General features: G+C 45.7%; 1 protein-coding gene across 1 annotated transcript in view; it reads left to right on the forward strand.

Annotated features, from left to right (window-relative positions):
* Positions 1-6131: 6131 nt before the first annotated feature.
* The window catches only part of LOC147109216 (uncharacterized), a 370234-nt gene continuing 349139 nt past the window's right edge, over positions 6132-27226 (forward strand). The window contains exon 1 of the mRNA XM_086002929.1: positions 6132-7296. Within this exon, the coding sequence (XP_085859055.1) occupies positions 6226-7296 (1071 nt within the window). The 5' untranslated portion in view covers positions 6132-6225. The remainder of the gene's footprint in view (positions 7297-27226) is intronic.

A 27226-nucleotide genomic window follows, 5' to 3' on the forward strand; every position in this document is an offset into this window, starting at 1 on the left:
TACTGAAAATTTCGAATCTTACAGGTGGCTATGTTAATAAAGGAAGGAATCACTGTAATACAGAGAAATGATATTGGGTCAAAAGATCAGGATAATGAAACAGTTTGGGTGGAGGTAAGGAATAATAAGGGGAAAAAAACACTGGTGGGCGTAGTCTATAGGCCTCCGAACAGTGGCAACTCTGTTGGACGGAGTATCAATCAGGAAATAGTTGAGGCTTGTAATAAGGGAACATCTATAATTATGGGGGATTTTAACTATCATATTAATTGGACAAATCAAATTGGGCAGGGCAGCCTTGAGGATGAGTTCATTGCGTGTATTAGGGATGGGTTTCTTGAGCAATATGTAACTGAACCGACCAGGGGGCAAGCAACCTTAGATCTGGTCCTGTGTAATGAGACGGGATTAATAAAAATGTCCTAGTAAAGGATCCCCTTGGAATGAGTGACCATAACATGGTTGAATTCTATATTCAATTAGAGGGTGAGAAGGTTGGATCTCAAACAAGCGTGCTAAGCTTGAATAAAGGAGACTATGAAGGTATGAGAGCGGAATTGAGTAGAGTGGATTGGGAAAATAGATTAAAGGGTAAGACGATACATGATCAGTGGTGTACATTTAAGGAGTTATTTTACAACTTCCAAAAAATATATATTCCACTGAGAAGAAAAGGGTGTAAAAGAAAAGACAGCCATCCGTGGCTAAGTAAAGAAATTAAGGATAGTATTCGACTAAAAACAAGGGCATATAAGGTAGCCAAATCGAGTGGGAGGATAGAGGATTGGGAAAACTTTAAAAGACAGCAAAAAATAACAAAAAGATTGATTCAGAAAGGGAAGATAGATTATGAAAGTAAATTAGCAAAAAATATAAAAACAGATAGTAAGAGTTTTTATAGTTATATAAAAAGAAAAAGGGTGGCTAAAGTAAATGTTGGTCGCTTAGAGGATGAGACCGGGAAATTAATGGTGGGAAATATGGAGATGGCAAAAACACTGAATGAATATTTTACATCAGTCTTTACAGTAGAAGACACTAAGAATATCCCAACACTGGGCAAACAGGGGGCTAAAGGGGGGGAGGAGCTAAACATGATCAAAATCACTAAGGAAGTGGTACTCGGTAAAATAATGGGACTCAAGGCGGATAAATCACCTGGACCCGATGGCTTACATCCTAGGGTCTTGAGGGAAGTGGCGGTAGGGATTGTGGATGCATTGGTAATAATTTTCCAAAACTCCCTGGACTCAGCAAAGGTCCCGGCAGACTGGAAAACTGCTAATGTAACACCCTTATTTAAAAAGGGCAGTAGACAGAAGGCTGGAAACTATAGACCGGTTAGCCTAACATCTGTGGTAGGTAAAATTTTGGAGTCCATTATTAAGGAGACAGTAACAGGACATTTGGATAATCATAATTTAATAGGACAAAGTCAGCATGGTTTTATGAAGGGGAAGTCATGTTTGACAAATTTGCTGGAGTTCTTTGAGGAAGTAACGTATAGGGTGGATAAAGGGGAACCAGCGGACGTAGTGTATTTAGACTTCCAAAAGGCATTTGACAAGGTGCCACACAAAAGATTATTGCTTAAGATAAAAAATCACGGGATTGGGGGTAATGTTCTGGCATGGATAGAGGATTGGCTATCTAACAGAAGGCAGAGAGTTGGGATAAATGGTTCATTCTCAGACTGGCAATCAGTAACTAGTGGTGTTCCGCAGGGGTCAGTGCTGGGTCCCCAACTCTTTACAATCTATATTAACGATTTGGAGGAGGGGACCGAGTGTAACATATCAAAGTTTGCAGATGATACTAAGATGGGAGGGAAAGTAGTGAGTGAGGAGGACATAAAAAACCTGCAAGGGGACATCGACAGGCTAAGTAAGTGGGCAGAGATTTGGCAGATGGAATACAATACTGGAAAGTGTGAGGTTATGCACTTTGGCAGGAAAAATCGTAGAGCAAGTTATTATCTTAATGGCAAGAAACTGGAAAGTACTGAAGTACAAAGGGATCTGGGGGTCCTGGTGCACGAAACTCAAAAGGTTAGTATGCAGGTGCAGCAAGTGATTAAGAAGGCCAATGGAATGTTGGCTTTCATTGCTAGGGGGATAGAATATAAAAATAGGGAGGTATTGCTTCAGTTGTACAAGGTATTGGTGAGACCGCACCTGGAATACTACGTACAGTTTTGGTGTCCATACTTAAGAAAGGACATACTTGCTCTCGAGTCAGTACAAAGAAGGTTCACTCGGTTAATCCCGGGGATGAGGGGATGGACATATGAGGAGAGGTTGAGTAGATTGGGACTCTACTCATTGGAGTTCAGAAGAATGAGAGGCGATCTTATTGAAACATATAAGATTGTGAAGGGGTTGGATCGGGTGGATGCGGGGAAGATGTTCCCGATGATGGGTGAAACTAGAACTAGGGGGCATAGTCTTAGAATAAGGGGCTGCTCTTTCAAAACTGAGATGAGGAGGAACTACTTCACTCAGAGGGTGGTAGGTCCATGGAATATGCTGCCCCAAAAAGCTGTAGAAGCTACATCATTACATAAATTTAAAACAGAAATAGACAGTTTCCTAGAAGTAAAGGGAATTAAAGGTTAGGGGGAGCGGGCAGGAATTTGGACATGAGTCTAGGTTCGGATCGGTCATGGCCCTGTGGGTAGCGGAGTGGGCCCAGGGGCCGTGTAGCCTGATCCTGCTCCTATTTCATGTGTCTAATTCTGTTAGATTCAGGAGATGGTTCTGTGATAGTGGATTGGCGGTTAGGATCAGATCAACCATGATCTTATTGAATGGCGGAGCAGGCTCGAGGGGCCGATTGGCCTACTCCTGCTCCTATTTCTTATGTTCTTATGTTCTTATATCCAAGTCCGATTACGTTGGCCTATATAAATGGGTGGCTATGTAATGGCTACTCCTTTTGGAGCACTGAAGACGCATTCTTATTGTAATTCTCAACCTTTGTCCTCTAGAACTGCAAAAAGAGAGGGATGGTCGGCAGGACACCCATAGGCTCTACTAACACAATGCACAGCTTATTCCTTTGAAGGTATGAATTGCTTTAGTACCAAAAACTAAAACATTCAGCAAACAAGCAATCATTGGGCCACATACAACTACTTGAACCATTAACAAGCAGACTCCTCTTTAAGAAAAAGGACCCAACATGGCTAAACAGGCTACAAGGCAGTGCACATTTTTATGGGCTCTGAGCATCTGCACAGCTAGTTAGCTGCTGTAAACACGAGGCAGAAATTCTGGTCCCTACGGGTGTGTACACGCTGTGTACTCACCCGTGGGGCCAAGGGAAATGCCGGTTTTAGGCATGCACTGCGCATGTGCTGGAAACCGGCATTTCCGATCTGTTAAGAAAGCTCTGCCCGGGAGCAGGGCCTCTGCGGGTGGAGAGTTCCATTTTTTGGAGACCCTCCGCCCGCAGAAAACACATACAATTCTTGCGCCTGGTAAAAGCAGGATAAGAGTTGAAAAAATGTTTTTTAAAACATTTCCACTGATTTATCATTTAAAAATACTTTAAAGAAAGGTAAGTTTATTTTTAGAAATAACAACAGAAAATGCTGGAAATACTCAGCAGGCCAGGCAGCATCTGTGGAGAGAGAAAGAGAGTTAACGTTTCAGGTCTGGGACCCTTCATCAAAACTGGAAAAGGCTGGAGATGTAACAGATATTAAGCAGGTGCGGAAACAGGGGGGTGGTTAGGAGGGGAGGAAGGAATTGAAAGAACATCCTGTACTTTTGTAAGAGGCAGGAAAGATAAAATGTTGAAAATGGGAATGGCGAAATAATACAGCATGAAAAATGAGGGCAGGGATTATTATCTGAAATTGTTGAACACGATGTTAAGTCCAGAAGGCTGTAAAGTGCCTAATCGAAAGATGAGGTGCTGTTCCTCGAGCTTACGTTGAGCTTCATTGGAACAATGTAATAGGCCGAGGACAGAGAGATCAGAGCAGGAGTGAAGTATTTTTGTCAAGTTTTGATTTAGTGGCTGACCTTTTCAATCCAGTCAGAGTACATGAACAGTTTAAAACAAAATGACTATAGTTCAGATTTCTGGGCAAAGCCTATAATCGGTACAATGTCACAAATTTTATTGATTACCCATTGGAGAGAGAAATAAATCAAAATTAAACAATGCTGTGTGATTGGTTCAATTTTTATAGGTCCGACGAATTCATTTTAAAATTTGATTAATCAGCTATTCAAACTCTATGAAGTTCTTGTAATTCTTTTCTAAGACATATAATAAAAGCAAACGGACTTACTGAATTCTTAATTTGAACAGATCACTATGAAACTGCTGAAAGAGAAACAAATTGGGTTTGAGTTCCCAAGAAACAGTATAGTTTAATTATGATCTTACAGCGATAAGAAATTCATGAAAAAGACATAGGCCCGGATTTTGCAGTCAGCAGCGAAGGATCGGCGCTTGCCGTTCATTATGCTGACAGCTGCCCACAGACATTTCACAGGCTTTTAAGCAGCACCCTACTGTCATCAAGTGACTGATCCAGTGCGGCACTTTCTATAGCGGATCTGGGACCTGTGTGAGCAGGTCAAACAACAGCGTGGCTCTTCAACCAATCAGATTGAAGAATCCTCACTGAGATACGCAGGGCAGGATTTTCATTGGGCCGTGGAGGCGGGATTGGAGACATGTGGGGGGTTAAAATCTCAAAATCCCAGGGCACGAACCCATCCCGCCCCCAACCCGCCTCCATGCCAGTTTCAAAGGAGGCAGATACCCGACCTGCGCTGAGACTCGCCTCCCTGAGGCGGCAAGGGGATTAGTGCCAATTAACTGCATGTTAACAGGTAGTTAACAGGCAGTTTTTAGCCTAATCCCTATTTTTATCCCTGAAGTCTGGGATTCCCAACGGCTCCAAACCATGCCAAGTTAGCGAGGTGGACCGTCGGGCTGAAGGGCTTGGAGGGTTCGAGATGTCCGGTGTTCAGGTGAATGATGGGTGCATGAGTTCAGAGGTAAGTGTGTTTGGTGTGTGTAAAGTGTTTAAAGAAGTTTTTCTTACATTTACTTACCTTTACAGCCTTCCTTCCTTCAGGTCTCAGGAGTCCCTCATCTCACCGGCACAGAAAGTAGAATGGCCGCGAGCTGTCAAAAGTTGCAGCATTCAGCTTTCTCTTCTGGAGAGATGTCTAAATCAGCCTGAGAGGAAAGAATTAACCTGGAGTACAGATTGTCAGTGTTTGACAGCTTCAAACAGCTGTCAAACACTGATATTTCATCTGTCAAAAGCTTTTGAAAGATGAAATGTCAATCTGTGACGTCACCTGTTGCCGGGTGGCCCTTAATTGGCCTGCTGAGCCCGCTGGGAGGGCTCAACATGGTCAATCAAGTGAAAATCGCATGGGTTGGCCACAACTCAATGGAGGCAGGACTTGTAGTGTATGTGCCTTTAAGAGCCCCCTGTGTACTGTAATGCCGGTAATGGCCACTCGGGCTATATAAGCCTGTATATTGTGTTGTATCAGTTAGTTCACCTCCAGACTTTGTTCAGTAAACACCTGTGAAACCAACTCCTGCCTTCAGTGTCTCTATTAACACACGGACACAACAGTGGCGACGAATTGGAAACGGACTTACCTGCAATTCGGCAGCACCTCAAGGACATCGATTCCTCAGACATCCAAAGTCGAAGAAAGGCAAGAAAAAAAAAAAAGCTGTGGTCTCATCAGCTAGCCGAGCTGGTGGCAGGTACTGCAATAATCCTTCCTGGGTGGCGGGCTGGGGCTCCATCGGCTGGCTCTGCAGCGAGGCCAAGCAGCGAAGGCAGAGGCAAGCAGAAACAGATGGGGGGGAGCACTCGGGAGACGGCCGGCGCTGCAAAGCAGGTCGGCGTTCGGACCTAGCAGAAAGAGTCCGGCGGGAACGAGTCTCCACATGTAAATATAAAAAAAATTTTAAAAACGTGTGTGGTAAACCACTGTTTGTATTCCTGTTTGTCCTGTTTGTATTCCACTGTGTACATGCCTGGACATGCCTCGGCTGACTCCTCCCACAGGTCCTAGTATAAAGGTGACTGCTCCCCAGCCCTTGTATCCTGGACCGGTCGACCACTCGAGGCACACCTCCATTCTGTTGTTAATAAAAGCCTTCAGTTACTCTTCTAACTCTCAGTCTTTTATGAGTAATTGATAGCGCATCAATTTTATTAACAACATTTTTATAATGGAGAAGATCCTCACACCAGCATGCCTGGACTTAGATCATCGGGAGGCGGACTCATCCACCAAGTTTACTCACTGGCTTAAGTGTTTCGAAAAATTCCTGACCGCCTCCGAAGCAATCAAATCGGACGAGGACAAACTGGATGTCCTGACCTCCAAAGTGAACCACCGAGTGTACTCGGTCATCCAAGACGCGACCTCGTACGCGGATGCTATCAAGCTCCTCAAGGACCAGTACACGCGCCCAGTGAACGAAGTGTACGCCAGGCACCTCCTGGGGAGTCGTAAACAACAACCTGGGGAATCGACCATGGAATACCTTCAGGCACTGTCTGTGCTTGGCCGGGCCTGTGGTTGTAAGGATGTAAAGGCCGCCGTGTACACAGAGGAACTTATCCGGGACGCTTTTGTAGCGGGCCACAGATCCAATTACACACGACAGCGACTGTTGGAGCAGAGCAACCTCGACCTCAACAAGGCCTCTGAACTCGCACTATCGTTGGATGCAGCCTACCAGGGCATGGATGCCTACTCCTCTGCACCGTGGACGCCGCGGGGAATGACAGCCTGGGACACGGTAGGACCGCCTCATAGCACCGTGCCACCCCAGCCACACCCCAACAACGGCCCAACTACCGCAGCAGTGTCCCAAGGCCAGACAGCAGTGCCCCAAGGCCAGAAATGCTACTTCTGTGGCCAGGCAAAACACCCCAGAGCGCGCTGCCCGGCGAAAAACGCGATCTGCTCGGGCTGCGGGAAGAAGGGACACTACGCTAGCGTCTGCAGGGCCAAAGCCACCCCGAACCCCAGCAGCGCCGCGTGTGGGCCATGCGGGCCGCCATTTTGGACCTCCCCGGCCGTGTGCGAATCACCGGTACAGCAGCCATTTTGGACGCCTCCAGCCACATGGGGATCATGGACGCTGCCATCTTGGACGACAGCCGGGACGCAGCAGGCCCCCGACACCGCCTCATCTGATACCCGCAGCGACACACCGACCCCTACGCTGGCATCCGTTACACTGGACCAAGCGAGACCGCACCAACTGGCCAGTTCCACAATGGACATTAAGGTAAATGGTCACGATACAATCTGCCTTTTTGACTCTGGGAGCACGGAGAGCTTCATCCACCCCGACATGGTGCGGCGTTGCTCTCTCCCAGTCCTGCCTGCGCAACAGCGGATTTCTATGGCCTCCGAGTCCCAGTCGGCGGACATCGGCGGCTACTGCGTGGTGACACTCGTAGTAGACGGGACCGTGTACGATCATTTTAAACTTCTGGTCCTGCCTGACCTCTGCGCTGCCGTCCTGCTGGGGTTAGATTTTCAGTGCCACCTTAAAAGTGTTACGATGGCGTACGGTGGACCCCTACCCCCACTCACAGTCCGCAGCCAGCAGCTTCCAAATTGCCCGCCGCGCACCAGGTGCAACCTCTCCACACTCAGAGTCACCCCCCCCCAACTGTTTGCTAACCTCACCCCCGACTGTAAGCCCATCGCCACAAAGAGCAGGCGATACAGTGCCGGGGACAGGGTTTTCATTAAAACCGAAGTGGAGCGGCTCCTGAAAGAAGGGATTATTGAGGGCAGCACCAGCCCCTGGCGAGCCCAGGTTGTGGTCGTTAAGACCAGCGAGAAGCAGCGCCTGGTCATCGACTACAGCCAGACAATAAATCGCTACACCCTGCTGGACGCCTACCCACTCCCCCGTATAGCTGATATGGTCAACCAGATCGCGCAGTACCGCGTCTTCTCGACCATTGACCTGAAATCAGCGTACCACCAGCTCCCCATCCGCCCTGAGGACCGCCAGTACACTGCCTTTGAGGCAAACGGCCGCCTCTATCACTTCCTTAGGGTTCCCTTTGGCGTCACCAACGGGGTCTCCATCTTCCAAAGGGAGATGGACCGGATGGTAGATCAAAATGCGTTGCAGGCCACTTTCCCATATCTGGACAATGTGACCATCTGCGGCCGTGACTTGCAGGACCATGACGCAAACCTCAAAAAATTCCTCCGCACCGCCCAACTCCTAAACCTGACATATAACAAGGAGAAGTGCATATTCTGCACAAACCGCCTCGCCATCCTTGGCTGTGTTGTGGAACACGGAGTCATCGGCCCCGACCCCGACCGGATGCGTCCCCTTATGGAACTTCCACTGCCCCACTGCCTCAAGGCCCTGAAGAGGTGCCTAGGGTTTTTCTCCTATTACGCCCAGTGGGTCCCCTACTATGCGGACAAGGCCCGTCCGCTGATCAAGTCCACCTCTTTTCCCTTGACGGCAGAGGCCCGCTTAGCCTTCCACCGTATCAAGGAGGACATTGCCAAAGCCACCATGCACGCAGTGGACGAATCCATCCCCTTCCAGGTGGAAAGCGACGCGTCCGACTTTGCCCTGGCCGCTACCCTCAATCAGGCGGGGAGACCCGTGGCCTTCTTTTCACGAACCCTCCAAGGCCCGGAGACCAGACACTCCGCTGTTGAGAAGGAGGCCCAGGCGATTGTGGAGGCTGTGCGTCATTGGAGGCACTACCTGGCCGGAAAACGATTTACCCTGCTCACTGACCAGCGTTCAGTTGCTTTTATGTTTAACAACAAGCAGAGGGGCAAAATCAAAAATGACAAGATCTTGAGGTGGAGAATCGAACTTTCCACCTACAACTACGAGATCTTGTACCGGCCCGGGAAGCTAAATGAACCCCCGGATGCGCTATCGCGTGGCACCTGCGCCAGCGCGCAGATCGATAGACTACGGGTCCTCCACAATGACCTCTGCCACCCGGGGGTCACCAGGTTCTTCCACCTCATCAAGGCCCGCAACCTGCCTTACTCTATTGAGGAGGTCAGGACCATGACCAGGAACTGCCAAGTCTGCGCTGAGTGCAAACCACACTTTTATAGACCAGACAGGGCCCACCTGATAAAAGCCACTCGCCCCTTCGAGCGCCTGAGCGTTGATTTTAAAGGGCCTCTCCCCTCCTCCGACCGCAATGTGTACTTCCTCAATATTCCCATAAAACGGACCCCCTGGTCGAGAGGGTCGACCTCCTCCACGCCAACCCCCAGTATGCTTACATCGCATACCCGGACGGGCGGGAGGACACAGTCTCCATAAGAGACCTTGCACCCTCGGGGACCACACTAACCCACTACCCACTACCACCCCCCCCCACGATCCGATATCCACCCCCAGCAGACGGCAGGCCTGGGCCCCGCGACCCGCTCGACATCTATGAGGACGACACGCCTGTGCCACAGCCTACGCTGGACTCGACGCCGGAAGCTTCACTACCCCTGCCGTCGCCACGCCGATCACAGCGGCAGACAAGACCTCCGGAGAGACTCCAATACACTAACTTTTAATACACTTCACCCCGCCGGACTCAATTTTAAACAAGGGGTGAATGTGGTAAACCACTGTTTGTATTCCTGTTTGTCCTGTTTGTATTCCACTGTGTACATGCCTGGACATGCCTCGGCTGACTCCTCCTACAGGTCCTAGTATAAAGGTGACTGCTCCCCAGCCCTTGTATCCTGGACCGGTCGACCACTCGAGGCACACCTCCATTCTGTTGTTAATAAAAGCCTTCAGTTACTCTTCTAACTCTCAGTCTTTTATGAGTAATTGATAGCGCATCAACGTGGAAAACAGCATTGTCAGCAGCAGCAGCGGCGGGAAAGCGTGGGAAGCGCCATATCTTTTTTGCAGGAAAAAAAGAAAAGCGCGGGAAGCGCCATTTTTTTTCCAGGATGCCTAAGGCTGGCAATATTGATGCTTTTGATAAAGATATAAAGGATTGGACCACATATGCTGAAAGAGTGGAGGTATATTGCACAGCAAATGGAATAGAAAATGATAAAAAGGCGTCAGTACTTCTAAATCTAATGGGCGCAAAGACATACGGGCTGTTACGAAACTTAGTCACTCCAGCCAAACCAAAGGACAAGAATTTTAAGGAAATTGTTGATACCCTACAGGAGCACTTAAACTCAACACCACTGCTGATAGCGGAACGATTCAAATTCTTCAAGAGGAATCAGCACAAGAATGAAAGTAACGCTGATTACCTCACTGAATTAAGAAAGCTATCAAAGCACTGCCAATTCAGGGCAGGACTGGCAGATTCTCTTCGAGACAAATTCATCTGCGGTCTCCTAAGTGAAGGAACACAGAAAAGGCTGCTTTCTGAGAAAGATTTGACACTGGACAAGGCTTTCAGTATGGTTGTATCATATGAAGCAGCCGCAAGAGGAGCTGCAGAGATACAGCAAAAGCCACAGGACTTCGGCACCCATGAAATGACACAGGGTTTCGAGAGATGTTATCGCTGCGGCAGATCCACCCATGACCAGAGGGACTGCTGGTTCAAGGACAAAGCATGCAGGCAATGCGGAAAGATTGGACACATTGCATGGGTATGCCGATCTGGACAAAAAAAATCCACGGACAGGAAAAAAAAAATCAATAAAGAAAAGTACAGAAAGGTACAAATGATGATGGACAGTAGCTCCGAAGACCAGAAGAGCGATAGCGACTCCGGAAACAAGAGACTAAGCTGTATCAAATTACATAATGTAATTGCCAAAGAAGATTACCAGACCATTTGGGTTACCCTCACGATAGCAGGGTCCCCAGTTAAAATGGAGCTAGATACAGGATCAGCTCTGACCGTCATAAATCGACGAGATTACGAGCGGCTACTTCCGCATGTACCTTTAAAAGACACATCCATTATCTTGAAAACATATACGGGGCAGAAAGTATACCCCAAAGGAAAAATAAGGGTGCCTGTTATATACAACGGCAAGGAAATACAGAAGTTGTATTTATACATTCTGCAAGATGGTGGTCCACCGCTGTTGGGACGTGAATGGATCAGGAAGATACGTTTAGACTGGCACTCCATTCAGGCACTGACGGTAACCAGTAAGAAAAAAAATGATGATGACGTCATACCTGAACGATTAAAAGACATCTTGGCCAACGCCAAGGAAGTGTTTCAACAGGAACTAGGAACCTTGAAAGGCGTCACTGCCTCAATAAAAGTGGAAGATGCAGCAATTCCCAAGTTTTTTAAGGCAAGGCCGGTGCCATACGCAATTCATCCAGCAGTCGAGGCAGAGCTGGAGAATTTGGAAAAAGCAGGCGTATTATCCAAGATAGATTGGAGCGAGTGGGCAACACCCATCGTCCCGGTCATGAAGAAAACGTTGAATAATGATAAATCTGAAGACCAGAGAAAAATTTGCATCTGTGGAGACTTCAAGGTGACTGTAAACCCGGTCCTTCACATGGTACAGTGTCCTCTTCCGAGGATAGAAGATATTTTCGCCTCACTATCCGGAGGGAAATGTTTCACCAAAATTGACTTGGCACAGGCATATCTACAGATGGAGGTTGAAGAGGCCTCTAAAAAGTATCTCACGATAAATACACACAAAGGCCTGTACCAGTACAATCGACTGGTTTTCGGAGTAGCATCAGCTCCAGCTATCTGGCAAAGAGCTATGGAGCAAGTCCTCCAAGGGATTCCGGGGACTCAATGCTACCTAGACGACATCCTTGTAACAGGAGAAAACGACAACGAGCACCTTGCCAATTTGGAGCAGGTGCTCACTAGGCTGAAAGAACAGGGCCTACGAGCAAATCACCCCAAGTGCGAATTTTTCCAGAATCAAATATCATATTGTGGCCACATAATTAATAAGGAAGGGTTGCATAATTCACCTGAAAAAATTGATGCGGTCATAAAAGCCCCAGCACCTGAAAATGTTTCACAATTAAGGTCATTCCTGGGATTGATAAATTACTATCATAAATTTTTACCAAACTTATCAACTCTTCTGCACCCTCTTAATGAACTGCTACAAACAGGAGTAATTTGGAAATGGAGCGAAGACTGCAAACGTGCCTTCCATAAATGCAAAGACTTAATCACGTCCAAGGAAGTTTTGGCTCATTACAACCCATCACTGCCAATCAGACTGGCGTGCGATGCATCCCCTTACGGCGTAGGAGCGGTATTATCGCATAGATTCCCTGATGGCTCGGAACGGCCGATAGCTTTTGCGTCACGCTCATTGAACTCAGCTGAGCGTAACTATGTCCAAATCGACAGGGAAGCACTCAGCCTGGTATGGGGAGTGAAGAAATTCAACCATTACCTACACGGACAAAAATTTACCTTGTTGACTGACCATCAACCCCTCATCTCCATAGTCAACCCTAAAAAGGGTGTTCCCATTATGACAGCACAAAGGCTACAGAGGTGGTCCCTTTTTCTAGGGGCACACCAATATGACATAGAATACAAAGGATCAAAACATCATGGGAATGCTGATGGTTTATGGCGCCTACCGTTGCCAACGGTAGAAGAAGCACCTACAGTAGACCCAGTGGAGATGTTCCACCCTACCATAGTCGAATGCCTACCAGTAACAAATTCTGCCATTGAAAGGGAAACGAGAAATGACCCGACTCTCTCACGAGTCTACGAATTAACAGTGAAGGGATGGCCAGCACATGGCGAACCACTGTTGCCAGCATTCTCGCAAAGAAGAGAACAGCTGTCAGTGTGCCGAGGAACCTTGATGTGTGGATCCAGAGTGGTGATTCCACCCAAACTCCAGGATAAAGTTCTAAAGGAGCTTCACGAGGGGCATCTGGGTGGAGTGAAAATGAAGAACCTAGCCAGGGCATTTGTATGGTGGCCAGGTAGCAATGGAGACATCGAAGAAATGACCAAGAGCTGCCTAGGATGCCAGAAGGTCCAAAACGCTCCACCACAAGCCCCTCTACATCCATGGGAGTGGCCCTCATCTCCATGGCAAAGGGTACACATCGACTTTGCTGGTCCATTTATGGACTCAATATTCTTAATCGCGGTTGATGCACACTCCAAGTGGCCGGAGGTAATAAAGATGTCCTCCACCACCACGGAAAAAACCATCACAGTATTAAGGACCATATTTGCCAGGAATGGGCTGCCTGAACAGATCTGTTCTGATAATGGACCGCAATTTGTGTCCGAAGAATTCAGGAAGTTCTTAAAAAACAATGGGGTTAAGCACTACACGTCTGCCCCATACCATCCCGCCACCAATGGATTGGCTGAAAGGTTTGTCCAGACCTTCAAGAAGGCCATAAAGGCCATGGGTAATGAAGACATAAAACTTCAGCATAAGGTAGATAACTTCTTGTTTGCATATAGGAATGCAACACATATGGTTACAAACCAAACTCCCGCCATGATGTTCTTCAATGGAAGCCTAAGATGCTGGCTGGATTTGATCAAGCCAAACATCAGAAGGGACGTGGAGATCCAGCAATTTCAAGGCATGAATGAAAAGCCAACTAGAACCTTCCAGATAGGTCAACAAGTTTTGGCCCGGGACTACCGTACCGAGAAATGGCAGCCTGGAACTATTTGCACACGACTAGGACCGCTGATTTATACCGTGGACATTGGAGAAAGCATAATAAGGCGCCATGCTGACCAAATCATAGAGTCATCCGAAAAGGGACAACCTACACCACAACTCTATACGCCTAATGATGAAGTAGAGATACCCATAGTATCTACCTCCGACCCGGTGATACTGGAACCAGATGAACCCGACACTGGCATTCAAGCCGAATCAGCCTTGCCAAAAGAACCTACTACACCACCAGAAACTACTACACCACCGAGGCGTTATCCGGACCGAGAGAGACTGACTTATAATTGATTAACTGCAGCAATGTGTAGATTATTGTTCTTGTAACATGTAATTAATGATTACTTAAAATATTATGTACTGGCTGGCTAAAAGGGGAGGAATTGTAGTGTATGTGCCTTTAAGAGCCCCCTGTGTACTGTAATGCCGGTAATGGCCACTCGGGCTATATAAGCCTGTATATTGTGTTGTATCAGTTAGTTCACCTCCAGACTTTGTTCAGTAAACACCTGTGAAACCAACTCCTGCCTTCAGTGTCTCTATTAACACACGGACACAACAGGACTACAACCCCAAAAGTTGTAGTCCCGCCTCCTACATGCCTCCTCAATCAAAATCCAGCACGCAGAGTCTAAACCAGGAAGTATAAATTAGATTTAAATCATGTACAGAAAGCAAGATAAAGAGAGGAAAAGAAAGATGGGATTAAGAGAGAGATAAAAGAGACAGAAAGAAAAAGTTATTTAAAAAGGAATCTCCAACACTCATTAACTTCTGAAGGAATGAGACTCCACACTTGTAAAATTTACTTTTCGGTGCCAGAGAGGGTGTTTGGCAGTAATTATGATGTACCTCACCATTAAAAATTCACTTACACATGAATGCACCAGTCCTAACTTTATCTGGCATGTTTTGTGGCTAACTAGTGGGTAAGTACAGCAACTTCATGCCCTTACATGGATTTCAATGCCGAATCTATTGGCAAGGTACCAGTGTAGCGCAGCCTGTGAAGGAGCAGGGTAACTCCGACAGCCATTTGCGGATTTCTGCGTTTAACTGCGCATGTGCGGACTCCGGAAGTTGATGTTCGATTTACTCCATAATAACGGTGAGGGCTGTTAGATTCACCATTGTTCTCAACGCAAAATCTGCATCATACTGTACTATCTAAAAGTTATTTACAAGAGCTAGCTTAGTTCTTAGAGTTGTGGTCTTTTTATGATTTTCTTTCTATTTGAGTTAGCTGGAAAGACGTCTAGTATAAATGTTTAACTATATTATATGATGGCTATGCACTTCTTCATCTTTTGTTTAATAAATTTGTTTAATATTTTTAACTTAAGGTGAGATCTAACATAATGCTCTACCGCTTTTAAAGACCGAAGTGAAACCTTATAGAGGTGCTGAAGTTAAGTTCAGAAGCTGAAATGAATTATGCGGCAGGATTTTGTGGGCACATTTTTGAAAACTTACTTAGACCTCAAGGCAAGAATAGGCCATTCTTGAAAATGTGGGGAGTTGGGACTCACTCATGAGAATAATGTAAGACACGAGAGCTGAAATAGTCTCGGATAAGAGAGTTAGAAAAGTCCCAAAAATGTAACAATTGTGGCAGCTTACAGCAAGATTCATAAGCTGAGAAATTGGAGCACCGCCGGAAGCTGACGCGAAATGGGTATCGCGAAGGGAACGCACGCCTGAAGACATCGGCATTCAGCTCACTGGAAGCTGGGCCACTCCTGCATAAAATCAGTGAGCTGCCAATGTCAATCGGGTACCCCAATGCAGATCACCGGTCGGGGACTCAGGAAAATCATCCAGCTCCGATGCCAAAGGGGACCGCAGGTAGAAACTGGGAAGGGGATGAGTCCAGGCCGGCAGTGGCCCACAGCATGGCTGTGAAGCCAGGAGGAGCACATCTGCTCCTCCTGGTTCCACATAAACGCAAATAAAAATATAGTTTACTTACTTTTTAATGGACGGCCTCCAGCAATCCCTTTGAGGACCGTTGGTTAGGCCACTGTCAACCTGGAATAAGTGAGCGAAGCGTGACCAATGCATGCTCCTCCCAGTTTATGCCAAGTTTGAGAGCAGGTCCTTAAACAAGCATTGGGACCCTGATTAGCATATTCAAGGAACTTGACGCCTGTTTCAGGTAGGTGCTCAGGCAAGACTATTCCAATGCACTCCTGGCTGGCCTCCCACATTCTACCCTACGTAAACTTGAGGTCATCCAAAACTCGGCTGCCTGTGTCGCAACTCACACCAAGTCCCGTTCACCTGTTATGTTCATTAATAACTAGTCATTTTTATTGAGAACAGCTAGCTTTTGCTAGACACTTTATTGAGCACATGTGGAATAGGTACAGTATCTGTAGAGGCATCCATCTTGACTGCTGCCTTGTGGGTAGCCTAGTGCATCATGGGTAGCCCACTCTTATATACATACAGCACCACCTAGTGTACCATTCCAGAATGACAGGTTACTGATCATTACATCCCCCTTTCTTTGAGGTTAAACAAAATCAGTATCAATCAATATCAATCAATAACAACATAAACATCTTCAACATTCAATACATTTTCAATGTAGTTTTCTTTGTACTCAAAGATTAAGTCTATCAGGCTTTTTTACTTCACGTGTGGATCTTCTCAGCACAGGTAAGTCTGATGTGTTTTCATGAGAGCCTGTATGTGTATTTGTGTTAGATTGTTCTGGTGGTGAGTGACAAGATTCAGTTGCGGCATTGTCATCGATTTGCTCTTCGATAATCTCTTGTGTTTTTAAGAGGGAACGGCGGTTCCTCCTGAGAATCTGTCCTTCCTCAGTTCTAACAGTGTATGACCTTGGTCCTACTTCCTCAAGAACTGTAGCTTTCCTGTTCCATGCATCTGGATCCTCAATCCTGACAACATCATCCCTTGTCAATGGTTTCAGAGTTTTGGATGACTTGTCATAGTATGATTTCTGTTTCAGCTTTAACAGTTGAAGTCTCTGTCTCAGTTCCTTACTCTGCTTTTCTTTTGCACAGCAGGGTAGCGTGGTACGCAACTTGCGACCCATTAGTAGTTCAGCAGGTGAAGAACCAGAGTCTAAAGGTGAGGCTCGGTAGCTCAGCAGGGCGAGATAAGGATCAGACTTGCTTTCTGTCGCTTTCTTCAGTAGCTGCTTGAGAACTTGAACACCTTTCTCTGCCTTACCATTCGACTGAGCATACAAAGGACTGGATGTGATGTGTTGAAAGTCATAATGTGCTGCAAACTGTTCCCACTCCTTACAGTTGAAGCACGGACCATTGTCGCTAATGGCAATCCTGGGAATTCCATGTCTGGCGAAGATGGATTTCACATGCATTATGACACTGCTTGCTGTGGTGCTTGAGAGCAGCGCCATCTCAGGATAGTTAGAATAGTAGTCAATCACTATTAGATAGTCTTAACCATTTAAATAAAAAGGTCCATACCAACCTTTTGCCATGGTGCTGTTGGTATGTCAGCTACTATCATTGGTTCCTTTGCTTGTTTGTTTTGGTGTTTCTGACATGTCTCACATTTGCCTATCATGTTCTCAATGTCCTTATTTATGCCAGGCCAATAAACAGTGTCTCTTGCTCTCCTTTTGCATTTTTCAATTCAGGGGTGTCCCTCATGAATCCTTTTGATCATGTCTTGACGTAGAGCCTGTGGAATGACTATTCTGTTCTGTCCACTTGTGACATTCAATTCTGATCTTATGTGAAAATATTTTGGAATGGAACCTTTTGGCCAACCATGATGAATGTTCTCTATTACTGTTTGTAATACTGTATCTTTTACTGTTTCTTCTGCTATTTGCTTTGATTTTGTGTCTGACACGGGCAGCGCAGCAGTGACCATACTCACATGAACATCCACATCTTCTTCAGTAGAGCTCACATGACTCATTGTGGGTGCTCGGGATAGTGCATCTGCTAACACTGTGTATTTGCCTGGTGTGTAGATCAGTTCAAAGTCATATCTTTGCAGCTTCATCATGAGTCGTTGAATCCTTGGAGACATCTCATTCAGGTTCTTTTTTATGATGGCAACCAGTGGGCTGTGGTCTGTCTCAACTGTGAAGGTGGGAAGTCCATATATGTAGCCATGAAACTTTTCTAGTCCAACTACCAAGCCTAGACATTCCTTTTCAATCTGGGCGTATCGACACTCAGTATCAGTCATAGACCTGGAGGCATAGGCAACAGGCTTCCAATCTTCACCCTCTGCTTGTAGCAAGACCGCACCAAGGCCATCTTTTGATGCATCCGTTGACACTTTGATTCTTTTTGTTGGGTCAAAGAAGGTGAGTACAGGTGTGGTTGTCAGCACTGTTTTGAGGTTTATCCACTCTTGTTCATGTCTTTCTGTCCATGCGAACTCATTTGTTTTACGTAGCAGGTCTCGCAGACAGGCTGTCTTGGCTGACAAGTTAGGAATGAACTTTCCAATGAAGTTTATCATCCCCATGATGCGTAGCACTCCTTTTTTGTCAGTGGGTCGGGGCATTTTGGGTATGGCGTTTACTTTTTCCATATCTGGCTCTATTCCTTTACCAGATAGATTATCTCCTAGGAAAGTGACTTCCTGGACGCCAAACTGACACTTGGCTTTGTTGAGCTTCAGTCCATTCCGGCGTATGCTCTGTAGCACTTTAGTCAGTCTCTCATTGTGTTCTTTCAGTGTGGATCCCCAGATGATGATGTCATCAACATAGACCCGAACTCCTTCCAGACCTTCAATTATGTGTTCCATCGCTCTATGAAAGATTTCAGATGCAGATATTATCCCAAAAGGCATTCTGAGGAAACAATACCTGCCAAATGGTGTGTTGAAGGTACAGTATTTGGTGCTCTCTTCATCCAGTTTTAGTTGCCAAAATCCTTGTGAGGCATCGAGTTTAGTAAAGTATCTGGCACCTGACATTTCACTGGTGATTTCTTCTTGCTTGGGAATCTGGTAGTGTTCACGTTTTATGTTTGCATTTAAGTCCTTTGGATCCAATGCATATTCTTAGATCATTGTTCTTTTTCTTTACACATACCATGGAGTTAACCCAGTCTGTTGGCTCTTCGACTTTCCTGATGCCTCCTAGTTTGGTCATTCTGTCCAGTTCATTCTTGAGCCGGTCACGCAGGGGTGCTGGAACTCTTCGTGGAGCATGTACCACTGGCTGAGCATCCTCCTTTAGCTGGATCTTGTAAGTGAATGGTAGAACTCCAAATCCTTTGAACACATCCTGGAAATTATTCACTACAGAATCCACCGAGTCATCTGGTCTGCTTATGGCACAGTTTATACGGTGGACTCTCTTGACCAGTTCTAAGTCCTCACAAGCTTTGTCACCCAGTAGTGAATCAAGTCCTTCAGCCACAACAGAAAACATGAGATGATGCACTTTGTCTTTGACTGTCACTTTAAGTCTGCATACACCTAAGCTGTCTATTTTCTGTCCATTATAGTCCTTCAGTAGTACTGACTTTTTCTGTATTTTGGACTTTTCTTTCATATTGTTAATGTCACTCATACTGATTAAGTTTGCTTTTGCCCCAGTGTCTAGTTTCAATGTAACTAATGCTCCATTTACCTGCAGTGGGATCATCCATTTGTCCTCTTTTACTGCATTAACTTTATGTTCAGCATTGTTAATTCCTGAGGGCTGCACATTTTCTGTATCATTTTTGACATTGTCACATGACACCATTCCTACAAAACATGTCTCACTTAAATCAGTGTCCTCAATCACATTAACTCATTGCCCTTTCTTTGTTTTTACTTTTGAAAAGCATTGTTTGGCAAAGTGATTCTTTCCATTACACTTTGTGCACATTTTTCCAAACGCTGGGCATTGTCTTAACTGGTGTTTGTAACCACAGCGTTTACAATTAAAAATTTCATCCTCCGATTGCTTTACATTTCTGTTCTGCCCACGTTTCTTCCCCTTGTAGGACACAGCACCGACAGCAGCATTATCACTCATTACAATCGCATCATTATTGATTTCACTGAAAGTCTTCGCGTGCTTTCGAGCTAGCTCGCTGGCTTGGCATATTTTCACAGCAATTTCCAATGTTAGTTCGGTTTCTCTCAACAGACGTTTCCTGACTTTTTTATCATGAATACCAAACACAATCTGGTCACGAATCATGGATGCTTTCAGCTCAGAGAAATTGCATGTCTGTGCTTTCAGTTTCAGATCAGTCATAAAGCTATCAAAAGTCTCATTTTGCTGCTGTGTCCGAGAAAGGAAGATGTAACTCTCATAGGTTTCATTCTTTTTGGGAGAACAATGTGTATCAAACTTCTTTAGCACATCGTCTAATTTTTCTCTGTTCTCCTCTGGATTAAATACAAATGTATTATATACCTCTATCGCCTGTGGCCTGCAACCGTGAGCAGCAACGCTATTTTCCTTGCGTCTGGCTTCGTACCGTACCCGATGGCAGCAATGTAGATTTCGAATTGTTGTTTAAAAGTCTGCCAATTGTAGTCGATATTTCCTGTGAGTTTCAAACGCTCTGGTGGCTTCAAATTCTCCATGTTGCGTTGCACAATATTCAGCAGATCTTACCAATCCTGGTACCATGTTATGTTCATTAATAACTAGTCGTTTTTATTAAGAACAGCTAGCTTTTGCTAGACACTTTATTGAGCACATGTGGACTAGGTACAGTATCTGTAGAGGCATCCATTTTGACTGCTGCCTTGTGGGTAGCCTAGTGCATCATGGGTAGCCCACTCTTATATACATACAGCACCACCTAGTGTACCATTCCAGAATGACAGGTTACTGATCGTTACACACCCATCACCCCTGTGTTCGCTGACCTATATTGGCTCCTGGTTAAGCAGAGCCTCGATTTCAAAATTCTCATCCTTGTTTTCAAATCCTTTCATGGCCTCACCCCACCCTATCTTTGTAATCTCCATCAGTCCTACAACCCCCCGAGATATCTGCACTCCTCTAATTCTACCCTCTAGAGCATCTCTGATTATAATCACTCAACCATTGGTGGCCGTGCCTTCTGTTGCCTAGGCCCTAAGCTCTGGAATTCCCTGCCTAAACCTCTCCGCCTCTCTACCTCTCTTTCCTCCTTTAAGAAACTACTTAAAACCTACCTCTTTGACCAAGCTTTTGGTCACCTGCCATAAATTTTCCTTATGTGGCTCGGTGTCAATTTTTTTTTGTCTTATAATACTCCTGTGAAGCGCTTTGGGACATTTTACTATGTTAAAGGTGCTATATAAATACGAGTTGTTGTTGTTGTTGCCCTGGACAATTGGAAGTTGCCGGCTTCCAGTTTGGCAGCTGGCACGCTTCCAGGTGGAGATTGAACATGAGAGATTGCGCCTGGAAATTGGTCCCACTGTGTTTCTTTATATATGTCAGCCATATTCTTTGTGAAGTACAAAAGGCTAGTCTTATCAAGCTCTGCAATAATTGTAAATGGCCAAGAGTGAATTCTCATGTACAAATCCTACTAGTACCTTCTGGTAAGAAAGGATATTTGTAACGGACCAGCAACACTCTGAAAAACTCAGCAGTACATTAGGTTAACAACCTATTTCAGGACCCTCCAGCTCTGGATAAAGAATCAGAAATCAGTACATGCTGGTTTAAATGAAACGATTCAATATTCCGAAAGCAATAGCACATCATTTGCAAATCAGAATCCGTGTCCTACTGGATTCCAGTATTAGATAACTAACAAAAAGGGGCTTCCATCTTTTTGATAGACAACTGATACAAAACTGAATCTGAAATGAGAAACATTTTTGTTTTCAGTAGCAAATGTCAAGAGGCTTTGTTATGCAGATTTGATATCAGGTTTTGAAACATTGCCTTGTTTCAAGCCGCCGAGGCAGACACGTTTTTTTTAAATTAAATTGCATCCAGCACACAGTAAACACCATTTTGAATGGCCTGTACTCCAGTGAACAAACAACATGTCTCAATATCTTCCTCAACATATACACAGCCAGCCAAACCCCCGTTAACCTCTTTGTGTGCTTTGCTAAAAGAAATTGCTAAAAGAAATTGGCAAAGATTCAAGCCCATCTATCTTTCAAATAAATTTCTGTCACTCGGCTTTTCCTTTTCACTAAATTCTGATCATATCCCTAAATGCAATCATTAGAGAGGGAAGTATTTTACAGACTGATTGCCCTATTGAATGGCAATTTGACTTAGCTAAAAATAAATAACATACTGCACAGTGCTGCTCCAATAATCATAAACTCTGGTTTAATCAAAAAAAACAAGTTGATCAATATGCATAAGGGTTCTTATAATCAATCACATCTCTCTGTGATACACAATTATATAATACAGTAACACTTGTAGGAAATTACTGATAAAGGCACAAGACTTCTCATTTAGTTAGGTTAACAATTTTGTTAATGAAGTGATGACTTCCATTTGTCAGGAGTTCCCTGAGCACAAAATGGGCACTGCGCTCATTAAGCTAGAGGGTTTAATCAAAGCCTGGGAGCTGCTTGTTGCTGAGAATACTGCACAAACAGAATTTTCACTATCATCTGCTATCTATAGTAAAAGTTTTGCATAGATGTGTGAATACTGTAATATTGTAGAGACCAGAGTACAATATAGTAAATAGCCTATAACATTGCCGATTACTTCATGCTAGGTTTGATCCTAAAATTATTGTGCGAGAAGGAACGGAGCTGAAGTACTGGAGTTGTGTCATTGTGAGGCAGGGAGCAAGCTGGACTACCGGGGGACCACCCTAGTCTCGCACCATGCAGCTTCCCCACTCCAAACACCAGCACCCCTGCTCTTACCCAGGCGCATTCTTCCACTTGCTCCCACCAACACAAAGTTGCAGCAGTCCTGCTAACAAGTAAATTATTTTTCTAAATAGTTTTGTTTTTTTCCTCTCCATTTTTGAGCAGTTGGCGGGGGTCTGGGGAAAGCCGCAACGCCAGGTTCCCTGGGCTGGGGTGCCTAGCCAGTGAGCAATCCAGAAGGTGAAGCAGGAGGCTGGGAACACCCCTTCCTGCTTCATCTATATGCTTCCATTTGGTCTGCACCTACTGCAGAGGCAGGCCAGGCTCAAAGTCCTCAAGAAATCTCCAGAAATTCCAGGGCAATGTTAAAGGGGCAGAAACCTGGCAAACCAGGACACTGCTTCTTTTTCCCGACCTTTTCACCCTGTGAACTTAACATTCTCCAGGGGCAAGGGTCAGGAACATCTGCCCTCATATTTTTAATGTGGCAAATTATTTTAATTCATAACTCATTCAGTTAATTGACAGAAAACTCTAAAGGCACTGCACATTTGGACAGTATGAAATATGAATCAAATATCTATCTTATTGCGGTTGGTCTGTCTGTCTGTCCTCTATACACTCAAAAGTTATAGAGCGTACCTACACATATGTTATATCAAAAGAAAGGTTATGATCAGGGGAGTGTCATAAGCATATTTACTTTTTGGTCAGACAAACATTGTTCGGACAGTATACAAAATACATTCAAAAATCCGCTCATTAGCGGGTGACCAATCCTACCACTCATTAGCGTTGAGTGACGTGATGGTTGACCAATTGGGGGGCGTTTCATGGTGTTTGTGGGCGGGGCCTAATCCTACAAACTGCCGAGCAGGAGCTGAGCTGAGCTGAGTGGCGGCCATTAAAGACCAGCCGGGCAGACAGACAAACTCATTTATATATATAAAAATTAATTCTACTTTTTTCATAACAACATGCCCTCAAAAAACCCTCGGCACCGCCGGGCACTTCAGCTAGTGCTCTATAAATGGGTGAGCATTGCTAACAGAAAAATACCCGGTTCTAATTACCAGCCATTCACTGAAAAGACCGATCATTATCTTGAGGCATCCCAAGGGTGCTTGATTAAAAGCTGAAAGAAATTATCTTAACCCTTCACAGCTCACTGGTCAATCCAGATTGGAACACTTTGTGATTTTGACTCGTTCATCTTCAAACAAAAACATAGGTCTAGAAATTTGTGGCCGCCACGTGAGTTGCTGGTGTCACCACAGCCTCGGGCAATCCAGATTGGAACACTTTGTGATTTTGACTCGTTCATCTTCAAACAAAAACATAGGTCTAGAAATTTGTGGCCGCCACGTGAGTTGCTGGTGTCACCACAGCCTCGGGTTAACGCCCAATGAAAATAGTTGAAGCGGTACAAGAGAAAATTTCGTGCTGGAGGCTAAAGATTTTTAGCCCAGCGCTAACTTACTGTGTAACGCCCTCCTGGTGGCGTTAGTACAGGTATCGGAGGCGAAGTTGTCACCCAGAAGTGGTGTTCCCTCTTCAACAGCCTCTGGAAGTGAAGCAATGAGTTCACTAGGCTTTGTGGGATACTAAAAGGGCAAAGCATTAACTGATAAATATAAAAAATGAAGTAAAAAATTGCAGTTTTCAGCCCTTACTGCCTTTAAAAAAAATTAACATTGAAAAGAAGTCCCAAATGGGAGTCTTCAGCTCTTAAAGCTGCATTCCCTTGCGCACCTCAAAAAATCGGAAACGTGCTTTGGCACTAATACAAATGGCTCAGCAAGCCAGGGAAGGGGCACCCAGGGTCGCGCACGCAGCACTCCAGCTTTGTGCAGGGGGTCAACCCTGCAAGAGTCCTCTACCCACAGGGGCCAGGGGGCCCTCCAAAAAGGATGTGGGACCAGATCACCGAGGCCGTCACTGCCAGCAATTTTACCCCCACCACCTGGCTCCAATGCCCAAAGAAGCTTCATGACCTCAGACCATTGGTCAAGGTCAGTGAATGTATCTTCAAATCTGTCTCCTACCAACTGAATCACTAGCCTCACACACTGCTCAATGCATGACTCCACCCCCCCACCCCCACAATTACTCAACGAACAACAATCTGTACTAATCACAAGGCATACCTCCCATTGCTAGCCTCACCTTACCCCTTGGAAGAGATGGTTCAAGACATTCTTGGCAGCCCTTGGCCAGCGGCAGGCCAGAAAGGATACAAGATGCTGGTATCCTGATACATTATCCTCCTTCTTGCATGCACCTCTTGCTTTCCATCCTGGATATCTCGGCAAGAAAGAGATTGTCTGGGTTGCATCCTCCCTTCTGCTTCCTCCTCCTCTGCTCCCTCCTCTTCGGCTTCTTCCTCTTTGGCTTCTTCCTCTTCTGCATCTTCTTCTTCCCTCTGAGAGTGGATGCTGGAAATCTTGAATTACAGCATAAAATGCTGGAGATACTCAGCAGGTCAGGCAGTATCTCGACCTGAGTCATGAACTCTCTTTCTCTCTCCACAGATGTTGCCTGGCCTGCTGAGTATTTCCAGCATTTTCTTTTTTCTCAGAGGCTTTCCTTTACCATCTGAGGCCTTGCAAGCATCCAGCAGCACTCCCTACACAATTAAAAAGCTTTTAACATGTATTGGAGCAAACTACTACTTCAATAAATTCAAAATAATCCAGTCCAAAATCTTAAATGCAAGCTTACCTGAAAGATGTGTTTAAGAGATGCTGACAGTGCCTCTGTGAGTCTGCTAAATGATTGGTTTCCATGGCGAGCTTAGAACCCAACGCTAAACTCAGCGCCAGCATTGAAATTCGCCGCCACCAGCTGGCAAAAGAACGTCCGCCGCCGTCTTTTCATTATTTTTTGCCAGTAAAGGGTGGCGTTAAGCCCCCTGAATTTTTAGCCCATAATTTATTGCAGAGAATTCAAAGAAAAGCATAAAACGATTCCCCCAGGATTCAAAATGGTAAGTTAAGAGGCTAGGCTAACACAATGGGCCAGGAATTCGTGAACGGGGCTTGCCGCGCGTGCAAGGTCCTGATTTGCACTTACCCGACGCGCCTGCCGATCACCTCCAGGGACGCCTGGAATTCCATTTTGAATCTGAAGAATCCCGGGCAGCGTTTGACGTCACGCCACCCAGGAGTGCAGCCAGCGCGAAGCCTGGAGCGCGCTGTGCAACTGAGACACGCCCCTTGAGGTCTCAGTTTAACAGGACACGCCCCCAATGTTTCTGCCAAGCTGCTAAGCATTTTTACATGCAAAGCAGCAGTTTAAATAGGTTTTTGGAAGTTTTTTGAAGCTTTTGGTAACTTTTATAAACTTTTAAAAACGTTTACATTATTTTGAAGAATCTGAAGTAGTTTTAAACAGAATTAAAGCAATTTAAAGACTTTTAAAAGCCCTAAAATATTTTTTTTAATTCCATTTATTTATTTAGCAATGTCGTCGTCATACGTGTCTTCACACTGTTCCCTTTGGGGAACTGTATGAAGTGGTGGAAGGATTTATGGCCATGATTAACGCTCATTCCGTGACCGTAACCATCTTTGAACCAGCCATTAGGGCGGTTAGTCCTATGGCGGGAGGGTTTTACGGGCTCCCACAAGCTATACAAGGAGGGGGGGCCACCCACACCCACGGACGCAAATATCCCACTGGATGTCAACCCAGAATTTAGAGCCGGAGCTCCGACTCCACTTGCCGGGACTGTCTGGAGCGGGGTTCGAAACCCTACCCTGATCTGGCCCAGCGGCGGGGATCCTACCGCTATGCCAAAGGCCCAATCCGATTAGCAACGTGAAATGGCTGGAATGAGCACAATTCACGGCATTAAAAGAACTCACAATTGAACTGATGATGACCTCAGCAATCTCCTCAAGGAGGTGGAGGCGCAGCGCCTGCTCATCATTGGTAATGAGAAGTCAAAGGTGCCGCAAAAAGGGCAGATGATAAGCTTGGTCTTTCAAGTGGCAGCATAGGGCTCCAGTCACAGGGAGGGAAAAGGCGCAGGAAACGTATGGGTGTCACCTTTTGTGCGGAGTGGGCCTTTTGCGTAGCAGTAAGCATCCCCGCCGCTGGGCCAGAAGGAGTAGGGTTTCGAACCCCACTCCAGACAGTCCCGGCAAGTGGAGTCGGAGCTCCAACTATAAATTCTGGGTGGACATCCAGCGGGATACTTGCGTCCATGGGTGTGGGTGGCCCCCCCCCCTCAGATGGGTTGTGGGAGCCCGTAAAACCCTCACGCCATAGGACTAACCACCCTAATGGCTGGTTCAAAGATGGTTACGGTCACGGAATGAGCGTTAATCACGGCCATAAATCCTTCCACCACTTCATACAGTTCCCGAAAGGGAACAGTGTGAGGATACGTACGACGATGACCTCTTGCGCAATGCACCTCCTTGGACCCTCAGTCGCAGATGCGAGGGGGCAAATCGTGCAATTGTTAAATTTTTCATTTTATTGACATGTAAAATGTTGGCCCAGTAATTCCCTTCCAAATGCGCGAGTACGGTCGGGGGTACTTACGCGTCTGGCCGGAGGAAATGCCAGTTTTCAGCATGCACAGTGCATGTGGGGAAAACCGGCATTTCCTGTCCTCTGAACGAAGGGGTTCAGAGGCAGAACGCGTGCGCAGTAAAATTCGCCGCTTTCATTCATGCTTTCAGTGAGGTCAAGTCGTTACAACTTACACATGAAAAAAGCATGGGTACAGTTGCTCCAGAGGCTGCGGAGGAAGATATTTCTTATCGTGGAGCTTCTGAAAGTATGTATGT

The sequence above is a fragment of the Somniosus microcephalus genome, chromosome 12 (genome assembly GCF_052327205.1).
Source record: "Somniosus microcephalus isolate GS21.2 chromosome 12, FLI_Smic_1.0, whole genome shotgun sequence".
NCBI classification, from domain to species: Eukaryota; Metazoa; Chordata; class Chondrichthyes; order Squaliformes; family Somniosidae; genus Somniosus; species Somniosus microcephalus.